This window comes from Psammomys obesus, unplaced genomic scaffold (assembly GCF_907164565.1).
Source record: "Psammomys obesus unplaced genomic scaffold, mPsaObe1.curated_primary_1811, whole genome shotgun sequence".
Taxonomy (NCBI): domain Eukaryota; kingdom Metazoa; phylum Chordata; class Mammalia; order Rodentia; family Muridae; genus Psammomys; species Psammomys obesus.
The window spans coordinates 13,087,828-13,103,123 of NW_026590062.1; the positions used below are offsets into that span (position 1 = coordinate 13,087,828).

General features: G+C 50.6%; 1 protein-coding gene across 1 annotated transcript in view; it reads left to right on the top strand.

Annotated features, from left to right (window-relative positions):
* Dnah10 (dynein axonemal heavy chain 10) overlaps window positions 1-15,296 on the top strand; it is a 116,330-nt gene that overhangs the window by 31,716 nt on the left and 69,318 nt on the right. The window contains exons 21-29 of the mRNA XM_055606020.1: window positions 1,072-1,548; window positions 2,117-2,275; window positions 5,092-5,208; window positions 5,344-5,446; window positions 7,152-7,330; window positions 7,555-7,766; window positions 10,749-10,902; window positions 12,332-12,565; window positions 14,644-14,766. Of these exons, the coding sequence (XP_055461995.1) occupies window positions 1,072-1,548; window positions 2,117-2,275; window positions 5,092-5,208; window positions 5,344-5,446; window positions 7,152-7,330; window positions 7,555-7,766; window positions 10,749-10,902; window positions 12,332-12,565; window positions 14,644-14,766 (1,758 nt within the window). The remainder of the gene's footprint in view (window positions 1-1,071; window positions 1,549-2,116; window positions 2,276-5,091; window positions 5,209-5,343; window positions 5,447-7,151; window positions 7,331-7,554; window positions 7,767-10,748; window positions 10,903-12,331; window positions 12,566-14,643; window positions 14,767-15,296) is intronic.

The window sequence follows — 15,296 nt, forward strand, 5'->3', positions numbered from 1 at the left end:
AGAGAGAGTCAGAGAGACAGAGACAGAGAGGACAGAGATACAGAGACAGAGAGGACAGAGAGAATCAGAGAGACAGACAGAGACAGAGAGGACAGAGAGATAGAGAGACAGAGAGGACAGACAGAGAGGACACAGAGACAGAGACAGAGAAAGACACAGATGCAGAAACAGACAGGAGAGACAGACTTGTAAATAAAAATGATGTTGGACCAAATATTGTTTATTACTAGCCCTATAATTATTGTGGCAGTATTATTTAATCCATTATCACAAATAATAAGACACAGACACCTATTGGCTTTTAATATAGCCTATCTACTTGGGCCGGGCAGATATTTTTACCTACATTATCTCAATAATCTCACCATCCACCTCCCAGCCCCCATCCAATGCCATCCACTTTAATCATGCTCATCTGGGCTACCTTCCATCCATAATCCCAAGATTCTTGCTTGTATTCTTCATCTGGGCCTTTTCACACCGTTATTAGAGTCCTTCCTCCCGCCCCACATGGTTTCTTCTCCACACTGAGCCATCGCAGCATCACCTTCCGCCTCTCTTTCCATCCCTCTGTTTCCCATGATTCTCTTGAACCCAAAGCTCAGGAACCTTAGCCACGCCTAACCCTATTCTGCCCTGCCCAGGTAGAGCCATTTAATCAACCAATCAGGTGTAATATCCTAAGCAGGTTTACACAACAAGGATAGGTGTATCCCGAATTCAATGTACAAACATCAGACCAATTTCCAACAGCAGAGAGAGAGGAGAGAGAGGACAGAGAGAGGCAGGGAGAAAGAAGGAGAGGAAAGAGAGAGGGAGAGAGAAGAGGGAGAGGAAGAGAAGAGAAAGAGGGAGGAGGAGAGGAGAGGGAGAGGGAGAGAAAGAAACAGGGCCTGGTGGACCTGTAATCCTCCCATTGAGGCTGAGGCAGGAGGATCATGATTTCAAAGCTATCCTTGAAGGGCTGCATAGTGAAGACCGTTGATCATAGCAGGACTCACCAGAGTCTGTGGTCAGGAGGCACTCTATGCTGGCCCTCACCCCGCCCCCCACCTGCTCTCTTCCTGCTAGCATTTCGTGCGCTGGATGAATGGCAGCTGCATCGAGTGCCCCCCACAGAAGGGCCAGGAAGAGGAGGTTGTCATCGTCAGCTTCTACAATGACATCTCCCTGAACTCCCAGATCATGGACCAAGCCGTCATGATCCCCCAGAACATCCACAGGCACCTGGTGAACCTCATGAAGTACCTACAGAAGTGGAAGCGCTACCGGCCCCTCTGGAAGCTGGACAAGTCCATCGTGATGGAGAAGTTCGCGGCCAAGAAACCGCCCTGCGTGGCTTATGACGAGAAACTGCAGTTCTACGCCAAGATCGCCGCAGATGTGATGCGCCACCCGCTGGTCAAGGATGAGCACTGCATCCGGCTGCAGCTCGGGCCACTGGCCAGCACAGTGCAAGAAAATGCTAAATCCTGGGTGATTTCGCTGGGGAAGCTTCTCAATGAGTCAGCGAGGGAGGAGCTTTTTAGCATCCGGGATGAGATTGAGGTACCTGGAGGCCACCTGTATTTAAAACAGATCGTCAAGGCCTGGGCGGGGGGATGGGGGCATGGCTCTATGGTAGAGCCTTGCTTAGCACATGCAAAGCCCTGGATTCCATCCTGTCCTCGGTTCATTTCTGGTGCAGTGATAAAATATGCAGATAAAAAGTGACTTGGGGGAAAGGGCTTATTTCACTCATAGTTTCCATCACTGAGGGGATGTCAAGGTGGGGACTCAGAGAGCTCGTCATATCCATAGTCGAGAGCAGAGAGAGAATAAATGCACCCTTGCTTGCTTGCTCTCTGCTAACTTTGATTCAGGGCCCTCCGCCTAGGGAATGGCGCCACCCACAGTGGGATGGGTCTTGCCGCATCAACTAACAGTTTAGACAACCCCTTCTGGATAACTCCTCATTAAAGGTTCCCTTTCCAAGTGAGGCTGGGTTGCACCACTTTGACAATTAAAACTGACCAGCACATGTCCGCAGCATCCATGCTGAACGAAGAGCCCCGTTCCCGAGGAAGGTGGGCTTCCACTGTTACCCTTTTGCCTTCTCAACCGAATCCCTTCACAGATCTTGGCCAAGAATCTCAGGAAGAGTCCCAGCACCCTTGAAGACCTCAAGTTTGTCCTTGCAACAATTGCAGAGATCAGGTCAAAATCTTTGGTCATGGAGCTGAGGTACAAGGACATCCAGGAGCGGTACCGCACCTTGGGGCTCTACAAAATCTTCGTAAGTCGGCTGTGCTCTCCGCAGGCCTCCACTGGTTGCCTTGACTACAGGGCTAGTTGCTTTTATGTTGCTGTCCTAAAATACCCCAGGGGGAAACAACTCCAGGAGGAAAGTGTTTATTCTGGTTTATGGTTCCCAAGGGATAGAGTCCAGCAGAGCCAGGAAGGAGTTATGGCGGCGGGAGCGGGAAGCCAGTGGGTCATATCCCTCCCACGTACGTGAATCGGACAGAGGCAACAGGAAGCGGCAAGGCCACAGACTCTCAGAGCCCACCCCCAGCAAGGCCCCACCTATTGAAGATTCTATCATGACCCCCCCCCCAAACGGCGCCGCCGACTGGTGACCAAGTGTTCAAACAGTGAGCCGGTGGGGGCGGGGAGAGCCCTCGGTTAACCACTAAGATTGTCCTCAGAAGGGCCTCAGTCACCGTGGCAGGCCTGTGTTCCCTAGCAAGTGACAAAGCGTCAGGTCTCCAGTGAGAAGCCACCTCACAGAGAACTTAAGTGAGGAGACCGTGGCTTGGTCTACCACGTAAGCCCCTGTGGTGGTTTACAGCCCACCTGTACCAGCTCACTGGCTCTCATCTGTCTTCCCTTAGTCTCCGGGGAGAGGATGGGGGTCACTTCCTATATAATAAGTAAAGAGGTTTTGTAAAACAGTAAGAGAGAGGACTGGCAAGATGGCCTGGGGGGGGGGAGGAGCTTGCCACACAAGCCTGGAGACCTGAGTTCAATCCCCAGAACCCATGGAAAGTGGAAAGATGGAGCCAACTCCACAGAGCTGTCCTCTGACCTCCATACATGTACTGTGCTATGCATCTCACACCTACACATCGACAAACACACACATTAATAATCATAAATAAAAATAAGAGAGAAAAGGGAATGTAAGGTGATAAAAGAAATTGGTGGTAAATTATTTTATTAGTTTTTTTTAATTATTTATTTATTTATTTATTTATTTGTTTGTTTATTTTTTGAGCTGGGATTTCCTAGACTCACTTTGTAGACCAAGCTGGCCTCGAACTCACAGAGATCCACCTGCCTTTGCCTCCCTGAGTGCTGGGTATGTTTTTATTTTTTAAAGACTTATTTACTTTTACTTTATGTGTATGAGTATATGCCTGCCTGTATGTGTGCCATGTGAGTGTAGTACCTGCAGAGGCCAGAAGAGGGCATTAGGTCCCTTGTCACTGGAGTTACAAATGGTTGTGAGCAGCCACGTGGGTGCTGAGAACCGAACTCAGGTCTTCTGAGCCATTGAGCCATTTCTCCAGCTGTGATAGTTCCCTGCTTATGAGCTGTATAGATTGCCTAAAAAAAGGTGTGCATTCTCCACATCTTTTTTTCACTCAACTTTACTTTTTTTTTTTGAGATACTACTCATTGCTACTGCTCATGGAAATCATCCCTCCTTTGTCTTTTCTGTATAGTAGTCCCTGCAGCTATGCTGCCATGAGGTACTTGGACTGTTGGCAGGGTTTGGATGCTATGATGGTGTTGCTAGCTTTCTTTTGGTGAACACATGCAGGCGTGCATCTCTGGCAGGCATGAGCTGGGACACAGAATTTCTGGGTTACAGAGAATTCCTACACCCAGTTCTACTAACTTTGGTGGTGTGTTCATGTCAGTATGTCTGAGGGCTGTGGTGGCTCGTCTCTTCTTTCTGGGCAGACGCTCACTTCAGTTGTCTAACTTCTGTTGTTTTGATTGTGAAGTCACCATCCTATCTCTCTGCCAACTTAGTCTCGCCTGACTAGTATTTTCCGTCTGTTTTCAGGATCTCCTTTTGTGCTTTGTTTCCAGAAGTTGTGATATGAAGAAACTAGTTGTTGTTTTTTTTTCTTTTATTATTTTTAAATGTGTGTGTGTGTGTGTGTGTGTGTGTGTGTGTGTGTGTGTGTGTACGTGTGTACATCAGTGCAGTACTCACAGATGCCAGAAGGGGGCATCAGATCCCCCTGGGGATTGAATCGAGGCTCTGATTCTCTGGACTCCCCTAGTGTTTCTAAACTGCTGAGCTACCTCTGCCAGATCTCCCTGCCCCTGTTTTCCCTCTTCCTCCCTCCCTCCACCCCAGACAAGGTCTCCCTGTGAAGTCTTGGTTGGCCTGGAACTTGTTATGCAGAGCTGTCCTCCAGTTCATGGAGGTCTGCCTGCCTCTGCCTCCAGGGAAACAGGCATGTGCCACCACACCTGGCCCAGTTAGCGCTTTAATGAACAAAACACAGCTTTGCCTAGACATGGTGGCATACACTTACACTCCCACAACTCGGGAGTCAGAGGCAGGAGGATCGTCTTTGGCTACACAGTAGGTTAGAGGTCAGCCTGAGATATGTGAGACTTTAACTCTAAGAGGAACAAACAGGGGCCTGGAGAGATGGCTTAGTGGCTAAGGGAGCTTGTTGCCATTCCAGAGAACCCGAGTTGGGTTCCCAGCACCTACATCAGGCATCTCACAACAGCCTGTACCTGCAGCTCTAGGGGATTTGACGCTTGATTCTGGCCTCTGTGGGCACTGTGTGCGTGTGTGTGTGTGCGCGCGCACACACACACACACACACACACACACACACACAGTTAAAAAGATAAATTCTCAAAACCAAATAAGCAACCCAAGAACACAATGTCCCTATTTCAGCTCGCTTTTTGGCTTATTCAAGGTGCCCCCTTTAGGTGCAACTAGAAACCAAAGTCTGTGGGGGAGTGGCGCCGACATGCAACCTCAATTCCAACTTTATTAGTAATTTGTTGTGTCTCTCTCGTGTCCATTCTGTTTCTCCTCCTGCCTGCCTCTCGCCCTCCCCGTCTCTCCAGCCTGCCGAGGCCGAGCAGGAGCTGGTAGACAAGATCGAGAACATGTGGCAAAATCTCTTCATCGACTCCATGAACGTGGATCACGCGCTGGGAGGCATCAAGAAGACGTTCACGGAGGTGAGGGGTCACCTGAGGCCTGGGCGCAGAAGGGGGGCTGGGCAGGGCTCAGCACGAGTGCTGGCATGAGAGGTCTCGGCTTCCAATCCCCACCCTGAGGCTAAGTCAAGCCAGTGGGCCGCCTCCCTCCCTCAGATCACCCGTACTGAGATCTCAAGCTTCCGGATCCAGCTGGAGGAGTTCGCAAAGCGCTTCTACAGCCAAGGCCCGGGGGCTGTGGGCGAAGACCTCGATAAAGGTGAGGCTGCGGTCTGGAGGTGCTGAAGGCTTAGGGGTTCCCAAGAGGCTCACAGGAAGTGGAGAGTGTTACCACGGAAGGCGCTCCTACACCCTCCTCAGCCGTTGCCTTCCTAGTCGGTCTAGGGGTGGCCTCTGAGGGTAGAGCAGTGTGAGGGCTGGGGAGCTTAGGAAAGATCTAGTGAGAGCTGGATGGCTGCTCTGCTCTCAGGGGACCCAGCAGGTCCGTGCCTGCTGGTCACAGAGGCCATTGGCAGCTGCCTTTGCCGCTGTGGCCCTGCATGCCCCACCCCTCTGCTCTGTGCCGCTAAGGTCATCCTTTGGACTTAGACCCTGGACCATGCCATCCATCCGTGCTGGTTCCCCATGGCGCCTGCCACATTTCCACCCTTATGGCACATATCTGAGAGAAACGGCTTAAAAGGAAGGGCAGCTGTTCTGGCTCATAGTGTCAGAGGCAGTTCACCGGGGACACATGCCACTTCCCCGTGGGGGAGACTAGCTGGGGAGATGGCTCAGCAGGCAGGAAGTGGAGAGATGGAGGATGGAGGCAGACACACTGCTCAGAAGTATGTCCCTATGCCCGCCACCCCTCCAACCAGGTCTCACTTCCTGGGTTTCTTCATTTGCCAAGGACAGCAGCAAACCCGAGTCCCTTGCTGGATTCACTGATTCTCTATTGTGATCCAGTCCCCGCCTCCCCCAGTGTCTGGACCCACCAGCTGGCAGCCAGGCCTCCAACACGGAGCCTCTGGGGGTACTTCATCTGCAAAACGCAGCACATGGCCTTCAGATGTCACCACTGGCTGAAGGAGCGATGGGGAAAACCCTGTCCTTAAGTCTACATCAGGGTTCTCAACCTGAGCCTGTTGAGCCTCCAGGCCAGCAGAGGGCGAGTGGCTTTGGCTGTGCCATGTCTTTCAGTTGCCTCTCTTTCAGCACAGTCTTGGGGTCCACATTCTCATTGGAAGGGCTTGCAGGGCAAATGGGCTTTTGGTTTCTGGGATAAGATAAATTCTGCTGATTTTAAATTTTTCTCCCCTGTAACTTATGTGTATGAAATCATAATTGATGAAGCCAGGTTCAGTGGCACACACCTGTAATCCCAACACTCAGGGAGGCAGAGGCAGGCTGCTCTCTGTGAGTTCAAGGCCAGCCTGGTCTACAAAGGGAGTCCAGGACATCCAGGGATCTATTACACAGAGAAACCCTGTCTTGCAAAAGGGATTATAATATAATTATACATTACGAAGGGATTATAATTATGCATATAATTAATGACTGGTTTCCTAATCAACTATTTTATTCTTATTTAACATTTTCATTACATTTACTTGTTTATTTTGTGTGTGTGTGTGTGTGTGAATGCCTGTGTAGAGGCCAGAGAACAACCCTTGGGAGCCAGTTCTCTTCTCCCACCGTGAGGTTCCTGGAGATTGCCCTTAGGCCATCAGGCTTAGCCGCAAGTGTCTTTGCCCAGTGAGCCATGTTACTGGCCCTCAGTCTTAAACGCTCATACAGTGCAGACACATCGTTCAGTTTGTCGCTCAGGTTGGCTGGGAACTTGCTATCTATATAGGCTGGCCTTGAACTTGCAGGGACCCCAATTCCCACCCTCCCACATCCCCTTCCTCCCAAGCCCTGGAGCAGGAGGGATCTCACATTCCCACTGTCCTTTCTGCTCTATCTCTGCACTTCTTCTCCAGGCGCGGAGCTCTTAGGCAGTTTTGAAAAAGAGCTGGCGAGGCATGAGAAGAACCGGCAGGGGCTGGCTAATGCAGAGAAGCTTTTCGACCTGCCCATCACCATGTATCCCGAGCTTATCAAAGTGCAGAAGGAGATGTCGGGCCTGCGAATGATCTACAACCTGTATGAGGGTCTGAAGGTGCCGCCCCTCCCGGGCACAGGGACAGATGCCGTCGGGGGGGGCAGGGCTATATGAGAGAGGGCTCAGAACATTCCCATCTCCTTCTTTTCTACCCCAAAATGCTGGCCTTTTAAGTGAGAGGTTCCGTTGAAGACAGAGCTGAGCAAGGCCCGAGCCAGGCACACACCCTGTCGATTTCTTTGTATTTGCATCAGGCCCCATCGGCTGTCTAATGTCTCTAGGCTGCCAAAGAGGAATGGTCCCAGACCCTCTGGATCAACCTGAATGTCCAGTACCTGCAGGATGGCATCGAAGGCTTCCTCAGAGGGCTCCGAAAGCTGCCACGCCAGGTGCGCAGCCTAACCGTGGCCTTCCACTTGGAAACAAAGATGAAGGCATTCAAAGACTCCCTCCCTCTGCTTCTGGACTTGAAGCATGAGGCCCTGAGAGAGAGGTTGGTTCTGAACTCTGGTCCTCAATCAGCCTGGGGAGCTCATGGAAGGGCATTGGGTTGCAGACATACACAGCTCAGGTTAGACGAGGGACCTGCTGAGCAGCGAGGGGAGCGGTGCCAGCCTTGTTTGTAAGTGAAGATGGTGCCAAGGGTTTTATTAAAAATGACCCCAATGGCTGCTTCAGTCAAAGCCATGTTCTTGTTTTAAAAGCAGGAGGAGTTGATTGGTGGAATCCAGGAGAAATGGACCCGGGGCCACCAAAGGCATCTGCAGTTTTTAGGGGCCAGTCTTAGGATATCAGTTGTTGCAAGGAGACACCATGACCAAAAAGCGAAGTCAGGGAGGAAAGGGTTTATTCCACTTCCACACTGTCACCAAAGGAAGGCAGGACAGGAACTCAAACAGGGCCGGAACCTGGAGCAGGAGCTGACGCAGAGGCCATGGAGGGGTGCTGCTTACTGGCCTGCTTCCTATGGCTTGCTCAGCCTGCTCTCTTATCCAACCCTGGACCACCAGCCCAGGATGGCCCCACCCACAATGGACTGGGCCCCCTCCCACATCAGTCAGTAATTGAGAAAATGCCTTACAGCTGGGTCTAATGGAGGCGTTTCCTCAACCGAGGCTCCTTCCTCTGACGACTCTAGCTTGTGTCAGGTTGACATGCAAAGCTGGCCAGTGGAGTGCCACTAAATGAATGAGAAGAACTGGACATGGTGCTGCCAGTCTGTCATTCCAGCACGTGGGCAGCGGAGACAGGAAGTTAACATTTCCATGCCAGCCTGGGCACATTGGCTCAAAAACTGAAAGGGGTGGGGGGAAGAAAAAAAGGAATGAGAACAGTGAATTAGTTTTTGTTTTTGTTTTTGGTTGGGAGGGGAGGTTGAGATAGGCTTTTATTCTGCAGCCCAGGCTAGCCTATGCAGCCCAGGCTATTCTCAGTCTCATGGCAGTCTTTCTTTCTCAGCCTCCTGCATGCTGGGATTATAGGCAAGAGCCATCACACACACACACACACACACACACTCTCTCTCTCTCTCACACACACACACACTCACATTGGGGGGGGGCATGTGTACGCATGTGCCTGCATACTTTAAAGATTTGTTTTTATTTTAAATTATGTTTATGCATGTTTGTCAGTGTACATGTTTGTATGTGTGCCAGAGGGCATCTGATCCCTTAGAGCTGGAGTCACGGATGGCAGTGAGCTGCCATTGTAGGTGCTGGGAACTGAACCCGGGTCCTCTGCAAGAGCAGCCAGTGCTCTTAACTGGCTGAGCCACCTCCCCAGCCCCTGAGTAATATACTCAGCTGACTCGGTATCCAAGGCACCATTCCACATGCAGCAGATATTTGACTTCTGTGAAGGCCATACATGGAAGTCTGGTGTGCTCTTTACACTTCATCGGAGCTTGGGCTTACCCAGCGGTGACATATGGCTTGTGGCTGCCGTGTTGGATGCACAGGTCCTTCTGGTGCTTAACGGAGCGTTGGGTCCTGTGTCACAGAGTCACACCAAGCAGTTTTATTTTACTCAGGAAGTTTTGCCTTCTCCATTTCCTCCCAATCTGGAATGTTTCCAAGAGGCTTGTGTGTTGAAGGCTGGGTCCCTTGGAGGAACACTGTCACGTGACTCAAGGAGGTGGAGCCTGTTGGTCTCATCCCCTTCCTCCCCATCTTTCATGAGAAGAACACATTGCCACATGCCAGGCCCCTGGCCATGACTGTCTCCGTCACCATGGCCCAGATGACTCTAGATTGAATTCTCTGTATTAAAGTCGCTTTTCTCAGGGATTTGGTCATAGTTCCAGGGAGCTGTTGAGGGTATAGTCCTGTTCACACCAGTAAGAAGGTCTATCCTCAGCGCTCCTGTGGTTTTAACATCTATTTCCCTACCTGTCCTGTTGAGCCTAGAGTGGCAGCCACAGGCCCAACCAACATGGCTTTTGTCCGTCTTCTCACAGACCTAGAACGCTCTCACCCTGTGCTCACTGGGCGGTTCTTCTCTGTAGCAGGCAAAAGCATTTCATGACCTAATAGCCCATAGCCCACAGCTCCCAGGCTCTGGCCATGTCCCTTTTTGTTTCCCATCTCTGAATGCCACCTCTAATGCCAGGGGCATCCTTCCCCGCTTCTCTTCTTTTTTTTTTTTTTTTTTTTTGAACCAGGGTCTCAGGCTGTAGCGCAGGCTGGCCTCACGCTCTCTATTGTCCTCTTTTAGGCTCCCATGTGCCTGCACCATTACCCTGGCCCAGCCAATGCTTTCCCCCCAGCATTCAGGACAGTTAGTGCTTCCTGGGCCATGTGGCTCAGTGACAGAGCAATGGCCCAGCACGTCTGAGGCCCAGGGTCCTGTCCGCAGCTCTGCATAAACCAAGCAAGCAAAACAACTGGCTTGTAGTTAGGTCATTTGTCAGTTGGTACCAGCAGCAGACTCTATGCCATCTCAGGTGGCCAGATGTGTCACAGGCCTGGTCATGTGGGTTTGTGTAATTCACGCTGAGAAGTTCACCCAAAGCCGAGACCGCCTGGTGGTACGTCTCTCAGAGCATGTCCCCTTGCTAGCACAAGGTTGAGTTTAATTGGTAGGTGTGTTCCATTGTCTATCGACCGTCTAGCAATGGCTGGGCCTGTGCTCACTGTCCAGCAGGCACTGCCGAGTCGGTATTTCCCGGTGCACCTGGGCTCCATGACCGACACCAGGTTCCCTCACAGGCAGAAGGCAGCCTGGAAAAACTGAAGGCCGCACCTTTTCTCAGCAGCGGCGAAGGCACACACAGGGCAGGGCTTGCCAGATGTTTTCTGCTTCTAACTCCGGTGGCAGGGAAGGGATTTGGAAGAACTCTGGAGTATTATCCCGGGCCGTCCCTTGTCACTGAGAAGGCTCCCCCACGGGGCCTCCTCTCTGTGACTTCAGGAACAATTAAGCTCGCCTCTGCATTTGTCTGGTGGTGCTCGCTAATGACCCTGCGCTTTTCCAGGCACTGGAAAGAACTCATGGAGAAAACGGGAGTGTTCTTCGAGATGACAGAGACCTTCACGCTGGAGAACATGTTCGCCATGGAGCTGCACAAACACACGGAAGTGCTCAATGTGATTGTCACTGCAGCCATCAAGGAGGTCGCCATTGAGAAGGTAGGAAGGAGGGCCTTTAGTTTCAGTTCTGTGGGAGGACCTAGGGCCTCTAGTGCTAGGTGGGAGCCCTGCCTCTGAGCCACTCCTCTTCAGGCTTTGGTTTGTTGGGATGGGTTTTTAGCATATAGCCAAGACAGGTCTTGAACTCATGATCTTCCTGCCTCAGCTTCCTGAATAATGGGATCACAAGACGCTCCACTGCTCCCAGCAAAGGCTGTCTTTTTACGGAGCAGGAAACTCACTTTCTGTAGTATCTAAGTAGATAGAACCTCTACCTCGGTTTACTTTTTTGACATCCCTGATTATAGTTTCCCGTTCTGTTGTCTTTATGATAGTTTCATATTCTTCACATATTCTAAAATAAGCAGGTCACTCAGAGCCTGGACGCTTGACTGTAGTGTCCAGTGTTAGTGTCCCACTGACAGTTGCTCCCTACCTAAGATGCGGGTACAAGCTCCAAGTGTGGAACTTGAGTCCAGGAAGACGCACGTGAGCCTATTCTGTACAACTAATACAAGCCACCGGTGAATATATGCATGAAGCATAAACAGTAGTGTACACGCGTACGTAGGGCACATGTGTGCATGCTCACATACATGCTCCCAGATGCACACGTGTAATAATAGATAGATGTTGTCTTAGCTACATTTCTCACTGCCGTGATAGAATGCTTCGACAAAAGCCTCTTAAGGAAGGAAGGGTTTATTGTGGCTCACAGTCTGAGGGTGCACAGCCATTATGGAGGAAGAGGCATGGTGGCGGGAGCGGGAGGCAGCTGGTCACACTGCTTCTACAGCCAGGATGCAGAGAGAGATGAATGCTAATGCCCAGCTGCTTCCTCATTTTATTCAGGCAGAGCGCCCAGCCTAGGGAATGGTGCCACCCACAGTGGGTGGATCTTTCTAACTGAACCTGATAAAGATAATCCCTCTAAGGCATTCCCCAGGGGCCTGTCTCACTGAAGACTAAATCACACATACGTATGATAGACATGTGAGCACATATCAGTGTAGATTTCTTCAGAGAATGGAATTACAGCGTGTCTAGCATTTTATACTCAGGCTTTCTCGCTTGGCAGTGGAGCGGGCATGGGGCAAGACGCCCTGGTTACACAGGGGGCTGCAGGGTTGAGACCCAGTTCCGACACTCAGCAGCATGCCTGGCATGCCGTGTGGCATCTCCGAGCCTTTCTCTGCATAACAACCCCCCTTTTGGGGGTGGGGGTCAACTGAGATCCCGCATGTAACAGGCCTGCCAGGCCGAGTGGGAGCCTGATAGGCAGGAAACACTGTTGCCGAGGGGAATCCCGACTTCTGGGATGACTGAGCTGGGACAACAGGTTGAGTTGCTGATGAACTAGGGAGGAGGCTACCGGGACAGGTTCCTGCTCCTCCTTGTGGGTCCAAAAGCTTCTTTCTTTCCCAACCAGGCTGTAAAAGAAATCCTAGACACCTGGGAGAACATGAAGTTCACCGTGGTCAAGTACTACAAAGGCACGCAGGAGCGAGGCTACATCCTAGGGTCCGTGGACGACGTTATCCAGTGCTTGGATGACAACACCGTCAACTTGCAGAGCATCTCCGGGAGCAGATTTGTGGGGCCCTTTCTGCAAACCGTCCATAAGTGGGAAAAGACACTGTCTCTGATCGGGGAGGTCATTGAGGTGAGAGCAAAGAAAATGGAAAATTTGCGGCCAGTTCTTTCGGGAGTTTTATATGGGAACATTTGTGCTTAGAAATGAATGACTATCTCGTGGCTCTTGATTTAGTTGGGGGTGGGGGAAGGGCACGTTTGGAGAGATTGATGAATTTTGATGTCCAGAAATTAATTTTTAATTTCCAAGATTCTGACTTGGCCTTTGAGAGTGTCCCTGTTCATTTTTCAAATCTCCTGTTCTTGTTGCGTGAGTACTTCCAGCATCCACGTGATAAACATTGAAAAACTATATACATAATGTGTGTTAAAGTCCTCTTCAGATTTCCTTACACTTTTCAGTTTCCAAGCAAAAGTTCTCTCTTTTGTGTCTGTTGACTCTCACGGAGTAGTAATCCCCTCCCTTCACCGTGATTGAACTTTTCTTCCGTTCATCCTACCTAAAGTTTTCCTCCCCGTTCTTGCTTTGCTTCGTCGTCTCTCCAGCCTGTCATCCTGGATGGTAGGTCAGTCCTGTGGGGACAGGGCTGGGTCAGGCCACTTCGAACAAGCCAGATCGATCTGGCTCACTTCACTATTTCTGGGTGGCTGCTTTTTTTTTTTTTTTCTCCCCAGACAACAGAAAAACCAATTTTCTTATTCATATCTTAGTTCTCTGGCAAAGAAACGTGATCCTGGCCCTGTTCCCATCGTGCTCGGACATCCTTGACTTGCTGTGTTTTTGTGTTTTTTGCCTTTGACTCTTTACTTTTGAAAGCTCCTTTATAGGGCATAGTTTTGTTGGTGGTGGTGGAGGCTGTGGTGGTGTGTGTGTGTGTGTTTCAGGAGATTGGACCTAGGATCTCAGGTATGCAAGATAAGTTCTGTACCACTGAGCTACCTCCCCAGCCCTCTTTAGGATTTAAAATCTTTTATTGGGATGAATTTTATGTAATATAAAATTGACCATTTTTTTAAATCTCTCTATTTTTTGGTTTTTCTGAGGCAGGGTCTGATAGTGCAATAATCCCTGGCTGTCTTGGAACTCTCTCTGTAGACCAGGCTGGCCTTGAACTCAGAGAGATCCACCTGCCTCTGCCTCCTGAGTGCTGGGCTTAAAGTCATGTGCTACCAAGCCTGACTCCACCTTATTTTTTGAGACAAGGTTTCTCATTGAACCTGGAACTCACTGATTGGCTAGACTGGCTGGCTCAGGAGCTCCAGGCATCCTCCTGTCTCCACCCTCTCAGTGTTGGGGTTACACCATGGGTACCAGAGAGCTCAACTTATGTCTTTGTCCTTGAGCAGTGGGCGGTTTCTGGACTGAGCCATCTCACCAACCAAATTAACCATTTTAGGATGTGCAGGTCAGGGGCCTTTAGAGCAGTTATGTTATATAAATTCTGCTTCCATTTGGTTCCGAAATTTCCTCAGTGCTATACAAGCAAACCCCCAAACCATCACTTCCCAGTCCCATGTCCCCAGGTTCTGGCAACCATACATCTGCTTCCTATTTCCATGTCGTCCTACTCTCTATGTTTCATATGTGTGAATCACATGCCCAGGACGGGCATGAGGAGCGTTATTTTGCTTTTGAGTAAAGCTGTGTCCTCTAATGCTTCAGCTCTGCATGGTAACCACTAAATCTCCAGGATCTATTCTGAGATGTCCTGAAAACACCCAGAACCCAGATAGTGCCAAACCCCGGACGACTGTTTCCCAGTATGCATATACCTACGGCCAAGGCTAATTTACAAATCCAGTCTGCTCAGAGGCGAGCCACAGTGACTATTAACGCAGCACCCATGACAGCAGTGTCTCAGAGCTGTGTGACTGTGCTCTCTCTCTGCACACCTGCCGAACGGCTGTACTTTTAGACTCCGTTGACCACAGCTGACCAAAACCCCAGAAAGCAAAAGCGAAGATCCAGGAGAGCTGGGTGCTTGGCATGGAAGGGCCAATGGCCATGTCTTTGCACACAGGGCCGCCTGGCCTGCCAAGTCCCAGCCCTGAGTGAGCTGACTTGGATGTTGCCCGAGGTTAGGGGGGGATTTTGCACTCTCGCGCATGCCTCATGGCCCTCTGACTCGACATCTGGTGCTTTTTCAGATTTGGATGCTGGTTCAGAGGAAGTGGATGTACCTGGAGAGCATCTTCATCGGGGGGGACATCCGGGCCCAGCTGCCAGACGAGGCCAAGAAGTTTGATAACATTGACAGGATATTTAGGAGGGCAAGTGACCAGCGTGAGGGTGGGAGCATCAGGGTGAGAGTGGACAGCATTGTCCTCAGTGTGAGAGTGGACAGTGTCCTCATCAGCGTGAGAGTGGGCAGTGTCAGTACGAGAGCGGACAGCATGTCATCGGTGTGAGAGTGGTGTGTGTCTGTGTGAACTGGTCCCTGCAGGGGCAGCTTCTGAGGCTCTTGCTCATTAGCTATAACTTTCACTCACGTAGCAGAAATTCCCGCTTGCTGCTCTAGGTAACAGTTGGCCATGTGTAGCTCTAGAGTTTTCATCCTACATAAACATATAGCTATAGACAAACCCACAGTCCGGCTCTTGTCAGTTCATATCTCTGACATGTTTCTTTACAGTCTCAAAATTAAACTTAGCTCGTGTGCATTCACACATGCACACACATGCGGGAACGTGCACACTCACCCCGCCTCCACACCCCCACACCCCCACCTCCACACACGGCAGGCTCTGCGTGAAGTGAGAAGACACATTTTGGGAGTCGGCTCTCTCCTGCCACCACGTAG